The sequence below is a fragment of the Lytechinus pictus genome, unplaced genomic scaffold (genome assembly GCF_037042905.1).
Source record: "Lytechinus pictus isolate F3 Inbred unplaced genomic scaffold, Lp3.0 scaffold_20, whole genome shotgun sequence".
NCBI classification, from domain to species: Eukaryota; Metazoa; Echinodermata; class Echinoidea; order Temnopleuroida; family Toxopneustidae; genus Lytechinus; species Lytechinus pictus.
The window spans coordinates 765,329-784,053 of record NW_026974141.1 but is presented as its reverse complement, the minus strand read 5'-3'; the positions used below and the strand labels follow the sequence as shown (position 1 = coordinate 784,053).

Below are 18,725 nucleotides of genomic sequence, written 5' to 3'. Positions count from 1 at the left end.
ATTTTGTCTGTGAAAACCACTTAACTTTTCATGAAATGCTCACAAGATTGATGATTCATGGAACTTTTGTTGTTCTCATCACTTTTATTCAAAATTATATGGGACGGTATTCAAAATTATACAATTTTCTATAAAAAGTATAGTTTTTTTCTTTTAATGAAAAAAAAACAATGCTGTATTACAAAATAATAATAATAGCCGCTGCGCTTTATCAATCTACGACTGCTCAAAGCGCTTCACAATTATTATTACCCGGTCACTGGATTCATAGCATTTCAAGCAGCCTGTTAGGCGCACACTTGCTAAACCAACCACAATGACGGTTGTTTCCTACTGGTACCCAATTAGCACCTGGGTGAGAGTGGCAAAGTGTGGATTGACGCCTTGCCAAAGGATGCCAGGCCACGGTGGGATTCGAGCACACGACCCTCTGATTACAAGGCGAGTCAGAACCGCTACACCACGGCGCTTCCACTAAACGGTAATAATTACGGCAAAATTGTAATCACCTGCAGCTTTGTGAAACACAAGCAAATGGTTAGTCTGAATACACACCTTTGCCAATGTAGATACAAGCATAAGCCCTTCCTGATCCTGGGACCGTATATTCTACCACATAACAGACTTGCTTGCCAACAAGTTTGTTTCGTAGCATCTCCCTAGCCTGCCATGCGTACGGCTGTACAAAGAAAAGTATGAAAAATGAAATGAAATGAAAACGACCAATGCCTCTTGAGGATAAAATATTGCCATCAGAATTCATTATCACAATGTTATTCACCAAATAGTTTTCATCAATTTCAACAAGTTCGGATAATTACACCATTGCTACTTTCTACCGAATTGGGATGCATTTTCCAGGAAAGTTATTTTTCACTTTCTTTAAGCACGCACTAAATAATGATTTTCAGGTGCAATTTTCTTCAGGCTTTCTTTTCACAACACATCACAGACACAGATATTTTAAAAGTCAAGTCAATGTTAGCCAATGCCACTTAGAACTTAGAAGCAGTACAATAAGGATATGAACTTGCCTCATCTTTTGTTGGTAGTGAATTTTCAGTATTTGGAAGTGCTCTACGCGCTAGTTTGGGGGCAGTTATATTAGACAGACTGATCTGTTTTTCTGGTGGAGGTCCGTTTCTTGGCTGTTCCCGGATAACCACAGAATCACCTGAAAGAACCTGCAAAGATTAAATATCGAATTTGTTATTCATTCAGTTATGTTATTATTTATCAATTTTTCAATTATCAATTATCAACTTTTCCACACAAAAAATACAATAAACAGAGGACGTAACAAAAAATAATTGATAAGCAAAACAATGGACAAAGTTTGATTTTCAAATGATTTATCCAAAAAAAAGGTTGAAGGAGTTGCTTATGCTGTAGATTTACAAATTTTATTTTACTTATACATGTAGCTTAAGCCTAAGTAACAGACTTATTGTCTAATTATTGGCTGGCACGTTCGTACGCTCAGCTGCGCTGACGGCGATCGAAGAAGAACATGGCTGATCCTGATCATCTGTTTGTCATCAAATTTCGCTATTTTCCGGCATATTTTTTTGGAAAGGTGGTAGGCTGATTTTATTTGATATAAATTTATCTTTATTATTTCTACCTTTTTCCCCCATCAAAGAGCAAAATTTTGGAGTAGGAAAATCCCGGAAATTAATTGACTTTGTACACGTTGCGATACTCTACAAACTCCAACGAACACGATGCCATATCGACGCTAATTCGTAAGATTTTGACAGAAAAGCAAGAAGTAATCGAAATTCGCTTACCTGGGCCATATTGGTGAGAAAATAGATCCTCCGAGAAAACCTCTCATAATTCATATAAAATATAGGAAAGTGAAATTTTAGGTCGATTTTGGTACGAGGTGATAGGGAATTGCACACTTGTTTTGGTGGAATACTGTGTGGGGCAATGGAAGGCTTGCACTGCGCATGCTTAAGTACTATATTTTCATTCATAAATTGGCTCTCGGCAGTGGCTGGATGACGTCATGTAATAAGCAAAATGTACACGCCCGCTAGCGTTGAACACACCGCTATCCGTTCTATACAATTTGCCACTGTACGTCGTAAGGCCTAGTCAAGAATAGCTATGGTGGTGTGACCCTTAATTCACACGTTAGCCATTACCTAACAGGGGCGGATCCAGCTTTTTATAAAGGGGGGGTTGGGGTGGTATGCGAGGGAGCGTAGCGACCGAGTCCAAGCGAGCGGAGCGAGCGAGGGGGGAGGGTGTGGGAGGGGGGTGTCCCCCCTCCCACAGTAGGGAAATTTTTTGAAAATCTGTGTGTGAAAATGGCGTTTTCTTGCATCTAAAACACCACTCTTTTTGGTATAGAGGTCGTTGCCAAATTAACCCCCATGAAAATTTGTAAAATTAAGTTGTTCGCCCAACCCCCCCCCCCCCCCCAAAAAAGAAATAATAATAATAATAATAATAATAATAATAATAAATGAAATAAATACATAGAAATAGAATAAAATAAAATTACAAGTTTTAAAAAAAAGATAAGATTTAAAAAAATGGTCCCCGGATTTTTTTTTTTGGGGGGGGGTTGCAACCCCCCAACCCCCCCTCTAGATCCGCTTCTGCCTAATTTTGCGCACAGTCAAATATCTCAATTTCTAATTAAAATCTTGAAAAACTGATATTGCCAACAGAAAAAGCGACTCAAAATTACTGTTTGGTAATTTTCTTGATCTCAATTTGTGAAAATATTGGCAAAAATTCGGCAAATTTTGTTACCATTTGCGTACGCTCCAAGAAAATCCGAACTTTTCGACAACATCAAGAAATCGCCAGTTTGCAAGCAGAGCTCTCCAAATAAGTAAATTGTAATACCAACCGAATTTATGGCATTTTCAATCTGATAATCTTACCTAAGTTTGTCTGTCATCAGCTTGATTTCGTTTGTCGAGCTTTGCAAAACGATCGTGCGCAAATTAAGGTCACACTATTTTATGAAACTTTTTCAGCCGAGCGCGCACTAGTCGATCGCCATGGAATTTTTAGATCGCAGTACCAGCGAAACCCTTGATTTGAGTTTTGACAGGTACAGGCAGTAGAGGCGCACGGCCAATATTGGAGACTGTCTCCAATGTGGGAGATTATCTCCAATATCAGAGACTTTTGTAAAGAATTTGGGTATCCAATTTCAGAGACAGGACTTCTCCAGTTTTGGAGACCAATTTCCTTTGCTTACATTTGCTGCAAAAGGATTACCTTGGTGGCAAATAAAAATGTGATATAAGGAGATTCCTCATGAAAAATTACCCCTTTTCACCTTCTACTTTAAAAATTCACCATCTACTTTTGTTTTGATAAGGATTTTTGTTGTCAATCACACACAAAACAAATGGGGGTAAATTTCGAGCGAGATCTTGTGCGTGTAATTGTCCATAGACATCGGTTTATTTAGTCAGTAAAGGGTCTGCGAGTCAAGACTAGTCGAACTATCGGCTGATAATCGTAAAAATACCCTTTCCGGTATCAGCGCTACTCGCTAGCATAGCGGGAAAGGTCTTGACTGCAGATCAAAGGAGGTGAGTTCGAGTCCCAACTAAGGTAAGCAACAGTAAAAAAATGATAGAAAAATCTGAAGTGAACGAACCGGAAGTCTCAACAATCTTTTGTTATTTTTGGTGGGGGGTGCATATGGAACTCTTTCCCAAATGGGCTTCTGACCTCAGTGAGACAAAATTTTGGGTGGAAAAAATCATGCTTTTGTTTGTGTTGTTTCTTTTGTCCTTTTGCAAAGCAAGTCTCCAATGTGGGAGATTGTCTCCCCTATTGGAGAGTCTCCCATATTGGCCGTGCGCCTCTACTTACAGGGTTCTCTAACTTCATGAACTTACTTTTATAATTCGGTCAAGCAATTTGACTTTGGGATCTTGCCTTTCGTCTGGTATTTATGATTTTGATTAAGTTTGTGTGAACTTAGACCAAAAGCTTCGGTCTCTGTTATGTTGGTTGTTCAGCTGAACTCCGTTGGCTTCACTCACCAAATACAGAGACCGAAGTTCTAGCGCGATCTGTACAGGGGACTCAATGGCAATATGTTTATGTACTTAAGATCGGATAAAACGGGGAAGTGAATTTGCGCGACAGCCGAGGTAAGTCACTGTTTTTGTTCCTTTTAACTTGATTTTTCTCCGTTTTTTGGCAATTAATGCCAAGAGGAAATATTAATTTGCATCTTGGTCGCGTTAATTTTCAAAATTTTTATCCATTAAAGACAAAAATTGAATAGCCCCGACGGGGGGATTTTGCATTGCAAGTCCCCTAATGGTGGCTGCACGCTAGCGAGCCGTCTGTGTATGAGGAGAAATTTAAAAAACAAAAAAATGTTAAAAAACTCCTCGAAACAGACGGCTGCCAGCTGTCTAGTGTGAACTGTGAGAAATAATTGATTGAAAATCAACTTCAAAATCATGATAATTTTTTAAATGTGCGCAAATTTTATGGTCACCCCATCATTAATCATACAGCCGGGCGTTCCGATATATTCGGTAAAAGCGGTGGGTATATTGACCATGATTGTGATTGAGGTACTTGCTCATATCATTGTATATGATTTGTGAACATCACTAACATTTCCAAGTTAGAGAGGTGTTCAACAAGTCAAAGTCAAAGATCGAAAAGAGCTACCTACGATACGACTTATCACCGTGCCCTCTCTCACCCGCTGCATTCATACCAATTGGTCCAGCAGTGTACACATCCAGATGAACAGTTACTGGTAAGGAAATTCGGGCGCTAGTGTAGTTTCGCACCTCCCCGTTTTCGTTTAATGGTTTTCAAACATGTACAATCTCACCCTAAATAATTCACAACCTAAAAATAAAATACTTGCATCTGAGCCTCCAAAGTCCAGTAGAAGTTGAATATTTGCCGTTTTGTAACTTTTTTTTTTTACAAAGTTTTACACCTATTTCGGAATCACTCGGTCGCTTGAAGCTCAGCGCTGCACATAAGCAGTCGGTACGTGTACAGTACGTACCACCTAGTGAAGTGCAAGAAGAGCGAGTTTTTCTATGGTATCTTCAAAAAGATTTTTTTCCCCTCTTTCAGCTTATTTTCATCGCTAAATCTACGTGTATTCACATTTTTCACATTTCTTATTTCATTCAAAAAATCACACACACGCACACCCCACACACATCAACCACTCTGCACAACCACTACCGTAATACTTGGTGCAAGCTGAAAGAGGGGAAAAAATCTTTTTGAAGATACCATAGAAAACTCGCTCTTCTTGCACTACACTAGGTGGTACGTACTGTACGCATACCGACTGCTTATGTGCAGCGCTGAGCTTGATCAAGCGACCGAGTGATTCCGAAATAGGTGTAAAACTTTGTAAAAAAGTGTCAAAACGGCAAATATTCAACTTCTACTGGACTTTGGAGGCTCAGATGCAAGTATTTTAGGTTGTAAATTATTTAGGGTGAGATTGTACATGTTTGAAAACCATTAAACGGGGAGGTGCGAAACTACACTAGCGCCGAAATTCGTCTCAAAGTCGGCCGGTGCGAAACTGCATTAGCGCCCCAATCCGAAGTCCAGATACAGAGCAGTCGCGTGCTGGTGGCGTTACACCGGTACCGGCGCCCGGCCCGGTACGTAGGCGTAGCCATAGGTCACAGTTCCGGCTACGTTGAACATGCAACAACACACATGAACCAATTACACAGATGGTACGACTCTTTGGAACGACACAGAATGACAAACACGAACATTTTGACACGAAATAGAATAACTGATTAATTTTTCAATAATTCGAGGTTCATTACATAAATCACAACATGAAATGTATCACAATACCTGCTTTACAATCCCAAATTGGGGAGCTTGTCGAGTAGATGGGTTGGCCATGTCTGCTGCTTGCACACGTTGTACACATATGATGCCAATTTGATATTGATTTAAAGAGTTGCTTCAAGGCCAAGTTCACAAAATTTTTATAATTTTATTCTATCTTGTAAGGGACTAAAATAGTCTAACATAAATATAAATCATCAATTATTATTTATTTATATTTTTACAATATTTTTAGTGGAAATATATCAAAAATGCTATCATTTTGTAGGAATTTTCTAAACCGACAATCTCTCAAGATTATCGTATTCCATTCTGACGTCACAAAATACGGATATGCATGCATCGAACGGACCTTTAATTTTTTCTATTTGTATGTTTCACTCAGCTATAGTTTAGTATCGACTTCGATAAGAATCTAGATATAAGAGAGAAGGGGGAAGAGGAGGAAAGGAAGAAAATAAAAAAGAGGAAAAGGGGGAAAGGAAAGAAGAAAAAAGAGAGAAGAAAAAGGGGGAATAAAAAAGGGGAAAAAGAGAGAGAAAGGAGGAAATTAAGGATGCATGCAGACGGAATTAAGAGGGGAATTAGGAATTAAAAGAGAAGAAAAAAAAAAGAGAGGAAGAGGGGAGACAGAAAAGAAGAAAAAAGAGAGAAGAAAAGGAGAAGAAGAGATCAAAAAGAGAGAGGAAAAGCTAGGAGAAAGGAAAAGAAAAATAGAGAGAGGATCAACTGCCCGGGGGGTTACAATGACGAGTGGATATCCATGCGCGACCAAAAAACACGTAAAAAGGCCCGGTAAAAAGGATGTCTTTTTCAAGATAGGGCACGTTACGTACGTAACGTAATAAATTAAGGGTGTCAAAAACACAAAATAATGAAAAAAGGGTTTTCATTTTCGCTAGGAAAGCTACGTTTAATAGGGTCAATTTTACGAGGGTGTAAAACATGTTTTATAAAGGATATACTTTTGGCCCTAAGAGTCAACACTACGTGTTTAGAGTTAGTAGCCGATTTCACATGTTCATCAGAGAGGAATTAATCATTGTTTCACTTGACAATGAGGAGAACATTTGAATATTTCATACAATGAAATACAAAAGGAATAGTGAGTGGATGCCATGTGTCTTCAGTCTCCTCATTTGCATACCGACCATGTGCATTTAAATGTTTTGTGAAAAAAAGCGAAACTTTAAAATGTCACAACTTTCTTATTTTACTTCCAATTTTGATGAAATTTTTAGTGTTGCGTTTGTTGGATTTTTCTCTTTTTATTTAAAGCCACTTTTTGTTCGGGTGGACTTGTCCTTTAACAATAAAAATATCGCTGTACATGTTTAGGGGTTCCGATTCAGGGAATACTTGCCAAGAGTATTTTGTTTTCAATACTTAATTGTTCAGGGTGGGGTTTCACACGCCAATACTTGTTAAGGGGTGCACTTTCAGAATATGGAAAATGCGTGTTTATAGGGTGCTTTTTGAGACCCCATGGTCACGCATGGTATCCACTCGTCAATGGAAGTGCCCCCCCCCCCCCCCGGGGGGGGGGGAAGAGCTAGAGGAAAAGAGGTCAAATAGGAAGAGAATGGCAAAGAGAGGGGGAAAGAAAGAAACGAAAAAAGGGGAGAAAGGAAGGGGAAAAGAGGGGGAAAGAGAAAAAGAGAAAGAAAAAAGGGGGAAAGGTGCCTTGGGAAAAGATGAAGAGCTATACAGTGCGTCCCACAAAAACGAAACCGAGATTTATCGATGATTTATCATAACTTAATCGCAAATACAATAGACAAATGACCTACCATTTTAAAGCTTAGAATCTCCTCTTTCATCTGAAATTACTTAAATTATTTCTCATTCACGCATGAGTGAGCAAAAACAATTTGAAAAGGGAATACCAAAAAGTCACTTGGCGGGCCGTATCTGGGTTTTAAAAAGAAAACCACATTTTTAAAAAGTTCAATATCTGCTCTTTAATTTGATACCTCAATTACAGAAAATGGTCAAGAAATAACAAAGTTCTGGTTATTTGAAATAAGGCTTGAATTTCAATAATTTCATAAAATGAAGAGGTTTTACAGGATAGCGTTCAAACTCACTCGACACTCCGTATACGTTTTGTTGACGCTCAGCCATGCATTAAGTCTTTTGTTACCGTGCGATAGCTTCAGTGGGAAACCGGTGAAAACACGTTTATTTAATGAAATTATGGAAATACAAGCATTGTTTCGAGGGATCGTAACTTTTTTACTACTTGACCATTTTCTGTGATTTAGGTATCAAAGAAAAGAGGATATTGAACTTTTTAGTCGTGTGATTTTCTTTTTGAAATTCAGATACCCCCCGCCAAATGAGTTTTTGGCATCCTTTCTTCGAATTGTTTTTGCTCAATCATGCGTGAATGAGGAATAATCTAAGTAATACCAGATGAAAGAGGAGATTCTAAGCTTTACATTGGTAGGTCATTTGTCTATTTTATTTATGATTAAGTTATGATAAATCATCGCTAAATCTCGGTTTCGTTTTTTCTGGGACGCACTGTATAGCTATATAGGAAGGAAAAAGAGAGGGAGAGGGAAAGCGCCCATTTCGGAAGTTGACCTGGACGTCGATTTGATGTTCTACCTATGGTGCCAAAATGATCTTCAACCTATTATGGGGGGGGGGGGGGCAATTGCTAGGGGCGCCGAATCGGAGTATGAGATATAGGGGGCGCCGAATTTATGTTCGACCTACTAGGGCGCCGAATTGATGCTCGAACTAGGGGCGCCAAGTTGATCTTCAACCGAGGGGTACGTGCCGAATAAACTACTTAGGGCGCCAATTGAAGTTTGATATAGGGACGCCGAATTTGTGTTCAAACTATTAAATTGATGTTTGAACTACGGGGGGGGGTTGATGTTCAAACTAAGGGGCGCCAAATTGATGTTCAAACTATAGGGGCTCCAAATTGATGTTTGAACTAGGGGGGCGAATTGATGTTCGAACTTGGGAGAGGGGCGCAAAATCGATGTTCGCACTAGGGGCGAGAAATTGAAGTTCGACATAATGGCTCCGAATTGATGTTCTATACCTATAGGGGCGCCGAATTTGAGTTTGATATATGGGCGCCGAATTGATCTTCAACCGAGGGGGGGGGGCTGAATTGATGGTCTACCTAGGGGCACCGAATTGGAGTTTGATATATGGGCGCCGAATTGATCTTCAACCGAGGGGGCGCTGAATTGATGTTCTACCTAGGGGGCGCTGAATTGATGTTCTACCTATAGGGGCACCGAATTGGAGTTTGATATATGGGCGCCGAATTGATCTTCAACCGAGGGGGCGCCGAATTGATCTTCAACCGAGGGGGCGCCGAATTGATCTTTAACCGAGGGGGCGCTGAAATGATGTTCTACCTAGGGGCACCGAATTGGAGTTTGATATATAGGGGGCGCCGAACTTATGTTCGACATAGCGGCTCCGAATTGATGGTTCGATCAGTTTGGCGCTCGCATCGACGTTATTAGATGCCCATCCTGTAAGTTCTCGCTTTTACCAAAAGTGCTTATAGCCTTTACAAATTTAAATTCAGAATATCCAAGAGCTCGTGCTTCGCGCTCAAATCAATTATTTAGATATAGATACCCATCCTGTTAATGTTTCAAAAATTTGCTTAGAATGTCCAGTTTGGGGTCTGAAATTAAAATAACCATCCTGTTCATGATTACCAATAGTGCTTAGAAAGTCAAAAACTTTAGGTCAGAATATCAACAACAAAAATCATCTCAACCTTCGGGCTCGCATCAATAATTGTTAGGTGACGATCCTGTTCATTGTTAGAAAAGTGCTTAGAATGTACAACTTTGGATCGAAATATCAAAAATTTTGAGCTCACGCTTCGCGCTCGCATAAAATGTTTTGTTAGATACTCATCCTGTTTATGATTACCAAAATGTGTTTTTTAGAATGTCCAAATTCTAGGTCAGAATATCAAAGGTTTTCAGCTCGCGCTTTGCGCGAGCTAAAAAAATGTCGGATAGATACCCATATCCTGTTCTTGAATATACCAAAAGTGCTTTTAGACTTTCCAAATTTTTGGTCAGAAAATCAAATATTTTCAGCTCGCGTTTCGCGCTCGCATAAATTGTTGATTTAGATACCTACCTTTTCAATGATTAGCGAGAAGAACACTTCCAGTTTTTTAGTCGAAAAATTAAAATTTTAAGCTCGAGCTTCGCACTCGCATAAATTGTTTAGTAAGATACTTATTATGTTCATAGTTACAAAATGCGCTAAAAATTACCAGTTTAAAAGTCGTAAAATCAAATATTTAGTCAGCTCGCGCTTCGCGCTCACATCAGTTGTTTGGTTTAATACCTATTTACAAAAAGTGCTAAAAGAAAATAAAAATATTTCAGCTCGCACTTCGCGCTCGCACAAATTGTTAAGTTTGATACCTTTTAATAATTACGAAAAGTACATTTCCAGTTTTCTACTCGGAAAATGAAAATTTTAAGCTTGCGCTTTGCCGCTCGCATCAATATTTTTTTATTTTTTTTTATTTTTTAGATATGCCCATTATGTTCATTCTTACAAAAAGTGCTTAAAGTCTATTATACTGCTCGCACTTCGCACCCTCATTATGTGATTGGTGACATATATATCCTTTTCATGAGTCACTGGAAACCGTCATTATAACAGGTCGCTTTTTAAATCAGTGTATTAAAATTTTCAGCTCACGCTCGCAATATCCTCTGCATGATGAGTCACTGCAAACCGCACCTTTACATTTTTAGGTCGCGCTTCGCGCTCGCATTAATCATTTAGTTACATAACCATCTTATTCATGATAATAAACAACTGCACAAAATATCATTTATTCATCATTATACATGAAACAAAAAAACAAAACAAAAATAGGTCGTGCTTCGTGCTCCCGTTATCATTCTCTATGCCTTATCTTGTGTGTAAGAACAAACCTGATATGTAGGGGAAGGCGGGATGTAAGTTGTGCCACTTTTTGCCCTTTTTCATGTTAGAACTTATTCATAATCTTGTAGAATTAAGTACATTGCCTTAAAATTTGATTCTTGGAAAACATTTTTTACTTAAATATAACATTCTACCCCCACACTGAAAGTCACTGTCACCTTTGAAAAAAAAGATGTCAAATGGCTCAACTTGCCCCACCAATGGGGTAATTTGAGCCACCTTCTGGGGTAAGGTGAGTCACAAAAACTAAGTGCAAAAGGTATGGGACAAGAATTAAGGATCCATACCTGGACTAACAACATTGTTCTTTATGTCTTTATTTTATTTAACGATGCGTGTGGGTAAAAAGTGCTGATCTAGTTTCACACTTTTTTTAAAGACATTTTTGACTGAAATTCGTAAATTTCCCTCTGAAAATTGTTTTTTGTTTCAAAGTTGAAAACAATGTGGAGGGATTGAGCGTTATGCAATGGGTCATCAATACATGGCACCACCATAATGTCTGACTCCATCGGCCGGGGGGGGGGGGGCGGTGGCTTAACTTACCCCACCTTCCCCTACTTAAATCATCAGTCTTTTGAGGGGGGAATATCTTCTTTAAAAAATCAGCTTTTTAATTGCGGCCAATCGGGGAGAATGTGAATAAAAATATTTTTCTGCCAACTCCCACCCCCTTGGCAAGAGCTGGATCTGCCCCAGAGTCTATGGATTAAACTAACTTGCACATAAGCATTGCATTTGAAATTTATCGTAAATATGTATTCTGTTCATGATAACTTCAAATATTTAGCTCTTGCTTTGAATTCTCATCATTCACTTAGTGAGATACCTTTCCCCTTAACCAATTTCCTGCATGGTAACAAGTGCTCAATATGTTCCCACTTCTGGTCAGGACGTACAATAAAATTTCACCGTTCGCTTTGGGCTCGCATTAATCATTCATTGAGTAACACAAATTGATCTTTATTTTAAAACGTGCCTAAAAATGTCAAATTTTGAGCTAGGAATATGAAAAATATTTAAGCTCGTACTTTGCGCTGTTATTTGCGAGTTACACAGCTATTTGTTTATTTTAAAACATGCTTATGAAGTTTCCAGTTGTCAGGTTAGAATATAACAAATTTTCAACTCGTGCTTCGCGCTCGCATCAATTATTTCCAGCTTCAATACGGTGCCCCTACGTCGGACATCAGTTCGGCGCCCCCCTTCCCTAGGTTGAACATCGATTCGGCGCCCTTAGGTCGAAGATCCATTCGGTGCCCCCTATGTCGAATATCAATTCGGCACCCCTAAGTAAAACATCAATGCTCGGTGCCCCCCTTAGTCTGACATCGATTTGGCGCCCCTAAGTAAAACATCAATTCGGCCCCCCTTGGTCGGACATCAATTCGGCGCCAGACCCTCCCCCCCCCCCCCGTTGAAAATCAAATCGGCACCCCCTTGCCTAGCTCGATCCTCTTCTTTTCTTTGTTTTCCTTCTCTCTTTCTTCCCCCTTGTTTTGCTCTTTCTCTGCTTCTTTCCCTCCTTTCCCTTCTCTTTTCCTTTATTTTCTTCTTCTTTTTGGCGCCCTCTTTTCGCCTACCTGGCCCTCCCCAGAATACGTGCATGTCAAGAAACAAGAAAACAATACTCTCCTTTTTATATGTTACTACTTGTAACTTGTAAGAATAATCCTAGTCATTTTCTTTGTGTTAACATAGTGCCAAAAGGTGCCCTTTTTTCCCTGCCCCCCCCCCCCCACTTTCAACTTCTCTCCGTCGCCCAAGACTTAACACACTTAGATTAGCCCTGCATGACCCGACAGTATCATTTTTTCAGAAATGCGTCAGTCCAACAGGCTTGCGCAACATAATATTTATCATCCAAGTTTTGTATTAAGTAGTACTGTATATGTAGTCAGGTTAAGCTAACTATTTGTTATCCATTCAAGTGTTACAAATTATATCTATTCATGTTCAGCCACAGATGTAAACCTGCAAGGAATTACTTATGTTGGGATATTCTTGCATCATATTCAGACCAATTTTGAGTCTAGATGTTTCCTGATGAGTGCTAAAAGAATTGAAGCCAGTAGGCCTACTATTATATAAATGCTAGTTTACGATTATGAAAATATATAGAATACAATATGGTAATTTTAAAATCATACTCATTTAGACCGGCATTAGCATTTTTTTGTGGGACACGCTGTACGGCAAATACAATATTCTTTTTAAATGAGAGACAGGTTTGATGGACACTGATGGGTTTTTGTAATAGACAGGTTTGCCTGCAAATGAATTCAGTTTGAGAATCACACCCTCGCCTATTTGTTGATTAATGAGTAAAGGAAACAATTGACATGTGTTTTATGATACAATTTAACAATTCATTTTTATTTCAAAAACATATGGGAGCATATCTTCATCTCATATTATAATACAAGATTTCCATTAAAAATATTTATTGCGATACATTTACCTAAATATGATAATAGCAGAGAATAATTGAAAACACACAGATTAAATAAATATAAGTATACAATAGGTAATGTCCATTTGGAATGTCAATTATACATATAATTAAAACAAAATTCAGCTCTACTTACTTGTACAATTATAACTAGGTAATTCAAATTATTATTATCTTATTAATGATGGCAAAATAAGAAAAAAAAATTATGAACGAAAAGAGGAGGTTGTTTCTCAATCCGTACCCCTCAGCTATGCCCTTATTAATATCATGATAAGAGTTGATTTTAAAGACAAATACCTGGGGCCCGTCTTACAAAGATTTGCGATTGATCCGATCAATCGCAACTATGGAAAGCCAGCAAAGTCAACATATAAAATGCATGTTTGCTCAAAAAAATTCTAGATATGAATGTATATCCATAAATTCATTGATTTCTTGACAGTTCGGTGTGTTCTCCTTTGTTTACAAAGAACATTTTGCACATTTCCTGTAGAAAAAATTATGACACTGATGGATTTCCATAGAGTTACGATTGATTGGATGAATCGTAACTCTTTGTAATACGGGGCCCAGGAGGGCTTATTATAATCACTCGGGTCGCGTTCGCGTTCGAAATCACTCGGGTCGCGTTCGAAATCACTCGGGTTTTTGATTTTTGGCGATTTTTTTTCTAACGGTGTCTTCAATGGGACAAACACGCTGGGCAAATAAAATGAAATTGAAATTCTAATTTCGTTTTAAGCCAGCAAATGCCTTAAATAAAATGCATCATCTTAAAGGCGCAAGTGCAATTAAAATGTAATAGAAGTCGCAAGCACGCGCGATGATTCGGAACATGTTATTAAAATGCTTTGGTGAGCTAACGTTTTCAAATCAATTTATTACTATCTTCAGAAATTAACTTTTGATAACCAAGAACAAATATAAAACAAGCGGGGTCCGCTATCACCACGAGGTTGAAGAGAAGTGTCTATCATCATAAAGGAGGTAAGAGAGTAGTGCAGTGATGTCCGTCGGTAATACGACCTTTAAAAGTTCACGGCGTTGTCCGCTATCACCACGAGGTTGAAGAGAAGATATCTATCCTCGTAAACATCGTCAGAGATAATACTGCGTCTTTCTCCCTGATTAATGCGACCTCTAAATAGCTAGCACCTCAAAAAAATCTTGAAATATGTTCTGAACGATCACGCACTGTAACTAGATCTACGCCGATATTTTATATCCGATTTTTCCTTCAAGGGGCATGATCGAAGATTGGCAGGTGATCGCGCCGATTGTGGTAAAATCGGGTAAAATCGGGAGCCGATTTTAAAATCGGTTAATTAGAACAGGTACAATTACGATTTAAAAATTAATTTAAAATCGATTTCCAAAATCAATTTTAAAATCGATCTAAGATCAATTTTAGATCAGTTTTAGTATTAGTTTTTAAAAGCCCATTCACATTTTTACTGATGCTGACGAAAAGTTAGTTTGGTTGTCAGAGCATTATTTGTCCTGCGTCTAAATAACTATGTCCGATCGAAGGACCGTTTTAATTTCGGAAAGGTAGGAGAGACAGAGGGAGAGACTGATCCCCGTTCAGCTCAACGTATACGTTTGGCACGCGAGCACAAAGAAGATCAATTAAGCACATCACCTAATGCAATGTTTCGAGAATTTAGGTAGGGAATTTTTTAGGTCTCCAGTTACTTAAAACGTGATATGGCGATTTTATCTATAAAATAAGACAAATTTTATGAGAAATGGACAATAGTTAAGAGCAGAATTTTAAAACGCCTATCGGAAAGATCGTCCTCAAAGCTCATTACGTATTAGACAGCTGGCAGCCGTCTGTTTCGAGTTTTTTTAACATTTTTATTTCTCCTCGTACACAGACGGCTCGCTATGGTGCAACCATCATTACGGGGTTAACAATGCAAAATCCCCCAGACAGCGCTCATCGATTTTTGTCTTTATTTCATAAAAATATATGGAAAGAACTGTATCAAATAAATATTATTATTCTGTTTTGTCCTAAAATGCACCAAAAAAAGAGAAAATAAACTTAAAAGGGGAAAACAGTAACTAATTGCTTCGGTTGTCGCGCAACTTCACTTCCCCGTTTTATTGGAACTTAATGCATAAACATATGGCCATTGAGTCCCTGTACAGATCGAGCTAGAACTTCGGTCTCTGTATTGGTGAGTGGAGCTAATGGAGTTCAGCGGAACAACGAACATTACAGACTGGAGACCGAAGCTTTTGGTCTAATTGCGTATATTTGCATTAAACCACGGATGGCTGGCTATGCATACCGCTGAATAAAATACTTTCGGATGAGCTGCCGACTGACTGGCACTGTAACGTGGGATCTAACTCGGCTGGACTCACGTTACCTTGCTCCATGCTACCGATGCACGCCGTGTCCGACCGTGGCTGGGTCCCGGCTTGGGGCCATTGCATGCAGGCATACATGTCCGTACATGGGAATGACGATGTAATATCGATGTGGCAGATATGGCAAGTTCCGACTCGGAGTCCTCGTATAAAAACAGTAGAAGTCTGGATGTATTCTAAGATAGTTGAGCCACATGGCTGATTTGCTTGTTTGTTATGTTAAGCAGTAGGCGAGTGCCTGTTTTTTAAGGCACTTGCCGGCTTAAAACGAAACTAGAATTTGAATTTCATTTTATTTTCCCAGCGTGTTTGTCCCATTGAAGACACCGTTAGAAAAAAAAATCGCATCGAAATAAAAAAAATCGCCAAAAATCCAAAACCCGAGTGATTTCGAACGCGACCCGAGTGATTTCGAACGCGAACGCGAACGCGACCCGAGTGATTATAACAAGCCCCCAGGAGTGCTAACAACCTCAAAATGAGTTTGAGCAGAATCCAATAAAATTATTACCCAAGTGTTTGTATGTATAAATAATAAAAATGTGACAAATGGCTCTGGAAGAAAATGCGTAATTGCTGAAAAATGAGCAAAATATGCTCGGAATTCCATCAAATGTTGGGTATTTTTCTCAGCAATATTAATACACTGTCCCACACTTGCCTTTCTGTGTTAGTGATCATCAGAATTATCGGTTTTCAGCTAAGATTTCATGATTTCACAAAGATAAGTTTACACTAATATACTAGATGCAGATCAATAATATTTCGACCATTAATCTTTATTTAAAAGACTTTTTCATGTAATAATTGTTTGCTGCAACTACTTTCTTTAACTTTTAATACTGAAATACTTCCTATGCATTTTAAACAGTGATATTGTTGTTTTCATGGTGTTGCCAATTTAGAGTATGTAATGTTTAGCTCTGGTTAAAAAGTGTTTAATCAGGAACCAAAAATACTAAAATAAAACCATTATTTTGATATGATAAGATAATTTTGATAGGTGCATATATTCTTTTTTGAATAAGAGCGCCATTAAAAACCAATCAACAACAACAACAACTGCAACACCACACATGGCACTGGGAATCGCATTTCATGTGGTACCATGTTGGTCAATTCGTCTACTGCCAACTCGTCCACTCACCACATGGTCTACTTTCATTTAGTCTAATGCCATTCCGTCCATCAACATTTCATCTAACAACCATTTGGTCCAATAACCATTCGGTCCAATCATCATTTCGTCTAATCACTGTTTCGTCTATGACCATTTCGTCTCATTACCAGTTGGTCTGATATCCATTTTATTTTGATTAATTTTGCACAATTAACACTTAGTCCAATTAGACCAAATGGGATATGGACTAAATGGCTATTGGAGTTTGGACCAACTGGTTATTAGACGAAATGGTGAGTAGAAAAAATGGCAATTAGGCCCTGTGGATATAGTGGACGAACTGATGGTAGACAAGTTGGTAATTGGTCAAAGCATTCAGTATACTGTACGGTCCTCTAATGGAAACTGTCACAGTCATTTTATGGAAGCTGTTGCAGAAGGTGAGTTGCAAATCTTGAGATGCCTACTTCTCGAATTCTCCAACAAAATATTGAGAAGTTTCACTTACAACTTTGGCTCAAGGAAAAATTCTTCAAACAAATAATACTGTAAGAAATTTGACTTATTACTTATCAAATGAAACATAAATATTATTTTTTCCAGTTTCACATCATTGTGAAACATCATTTTATCATTGGAAGTTTGCTAAAATCAATCAGAATCATATGCATTTCATTGGATAATCAATCACCTCTGTTACTTTATAGTTTTACAGTACATGCATATCAAAAGTAAATAAGAGCGGTCCAACCCAACAAAAAGTTGATTTGCATAAACAGAGAAAAATCATACAAGCTTAATGATGAAATTTTCATCAGTATTGGATGTTAAATAATGAAGTTATGACATTTTAACAATTTTATTAAATTTCACAAAATAGTTATATACACACTGCATGCTGGGCACCGTCATACAAAAAGTTGTGATCAATCCGATCAACCTTCAGAGGGGACCTTAAGCCGTCGGTCCTCTGATTGTTTGCTTACAAGCATTCATGCTTTCTTAGCAATAAGGTAAAAAAAAAAAAAATCACCACCACAACTATGGAAAGCCAGCAACATCAACATCTAAACTGTATGTTCGTTCAAAATATTTTTTCAGATATGATGTGCATTCATACATTTTTTGTTTTCTTTAAAATTAAGTGCGTTCTCTTTGTTAACAAAAGACATTGTGCTAATTTCTTGAGAAAAACTTTATGACATTGAAGGATTTCAAGTTGAGGCTGATTGGGTCAATTGTATCTCTGGCCGGCCCAGGTCATTATACAAATAGGGGAACTGATGACATCATCCACTCACTTTCTGTTTTGTATTTTATTAAATGAAATATCTAGATTTTCTCTTAAATTGTAAACAAAGTTTGATTTCTCCCTAAACATGTGGAAATGTCATTGCTGTAACCTATCATAATTTGATGAAGAGTCTCATTTGGCAAATATGCAAGAAATTCAATATTGTATAATTCAAACAATACAAAAAAAAGAATAGTGAGTAAAATCATTCAATCTCTTATTTTCAAACAACTGTGTTGTGTGTGGTATATACATGTAACTGTTTTGGGTAAAATACCGGTAAGCAAATTTTCAAGATGTCATAACTTTCTTATTTTACATCAGATTTTGACTAAATTTTAAATGTTATGCTGGTTTGATTTTGCTCTTTTCATTCAAATCAAATCTTTGTATGGGTGGCTTCACATTTAAAGTTTCTATGAGACAAGGAAAGTGATATAGATGACAAAAAAAATATGGCAGGTTTACAAGAACTTACTGATTTCAATAACTTCACAAGAAATAAAATGGTTCTAAATTCAAAACAAATAAATATACAATTAAATCATTTTCTGCAAATTGACCTACAACCATCCACTGAATTTGTATTATGATGATTAGGATTATTTTGACATTGTTTTTCAAAATTATAATAATAATAGGCATTTATATAGCGCCATCTATCTAGA

At 37.9% G+C, this 18,725-nt stretch overlaps 1 protein-coding gene across 1 annotated transcript in view; it reads right to left on the bottom strand.

The window, feature by feature from the left end:
• The window catches only part of LOC135157785 (staphylococcal nuclease domain-containing protein 1-like), a 35,442-nt gene extending 29,493 nt beyond the window's left edge, over positions 1 to 5,949 (bottom strand). The window contains exons 1-3 of the mRNA XM_064114664.1: positions 5,848 to 5,949; positions 1,035 to 1,184; positions 556 to 679 (exon numbers count right to left, since the gene is read on the bottom strand). Of these exons, the coding sequence (XP_063970734.1) occupies positions 556 to 679; positions 1,035 to 1,184; positions 5,848 to 5,898 (325 nt within the window). The 5' untranslated portion in view covers positions 5,899 to 5,949. The remainder of the gene's footprint in view (positions 1 to 555; positions 680 to 1,034; positions 1,185 to 5,847) is intronic.
• Between the last annotated feature and the right edge of the window lie 12,776 nt (positions 5,950 to 18,725).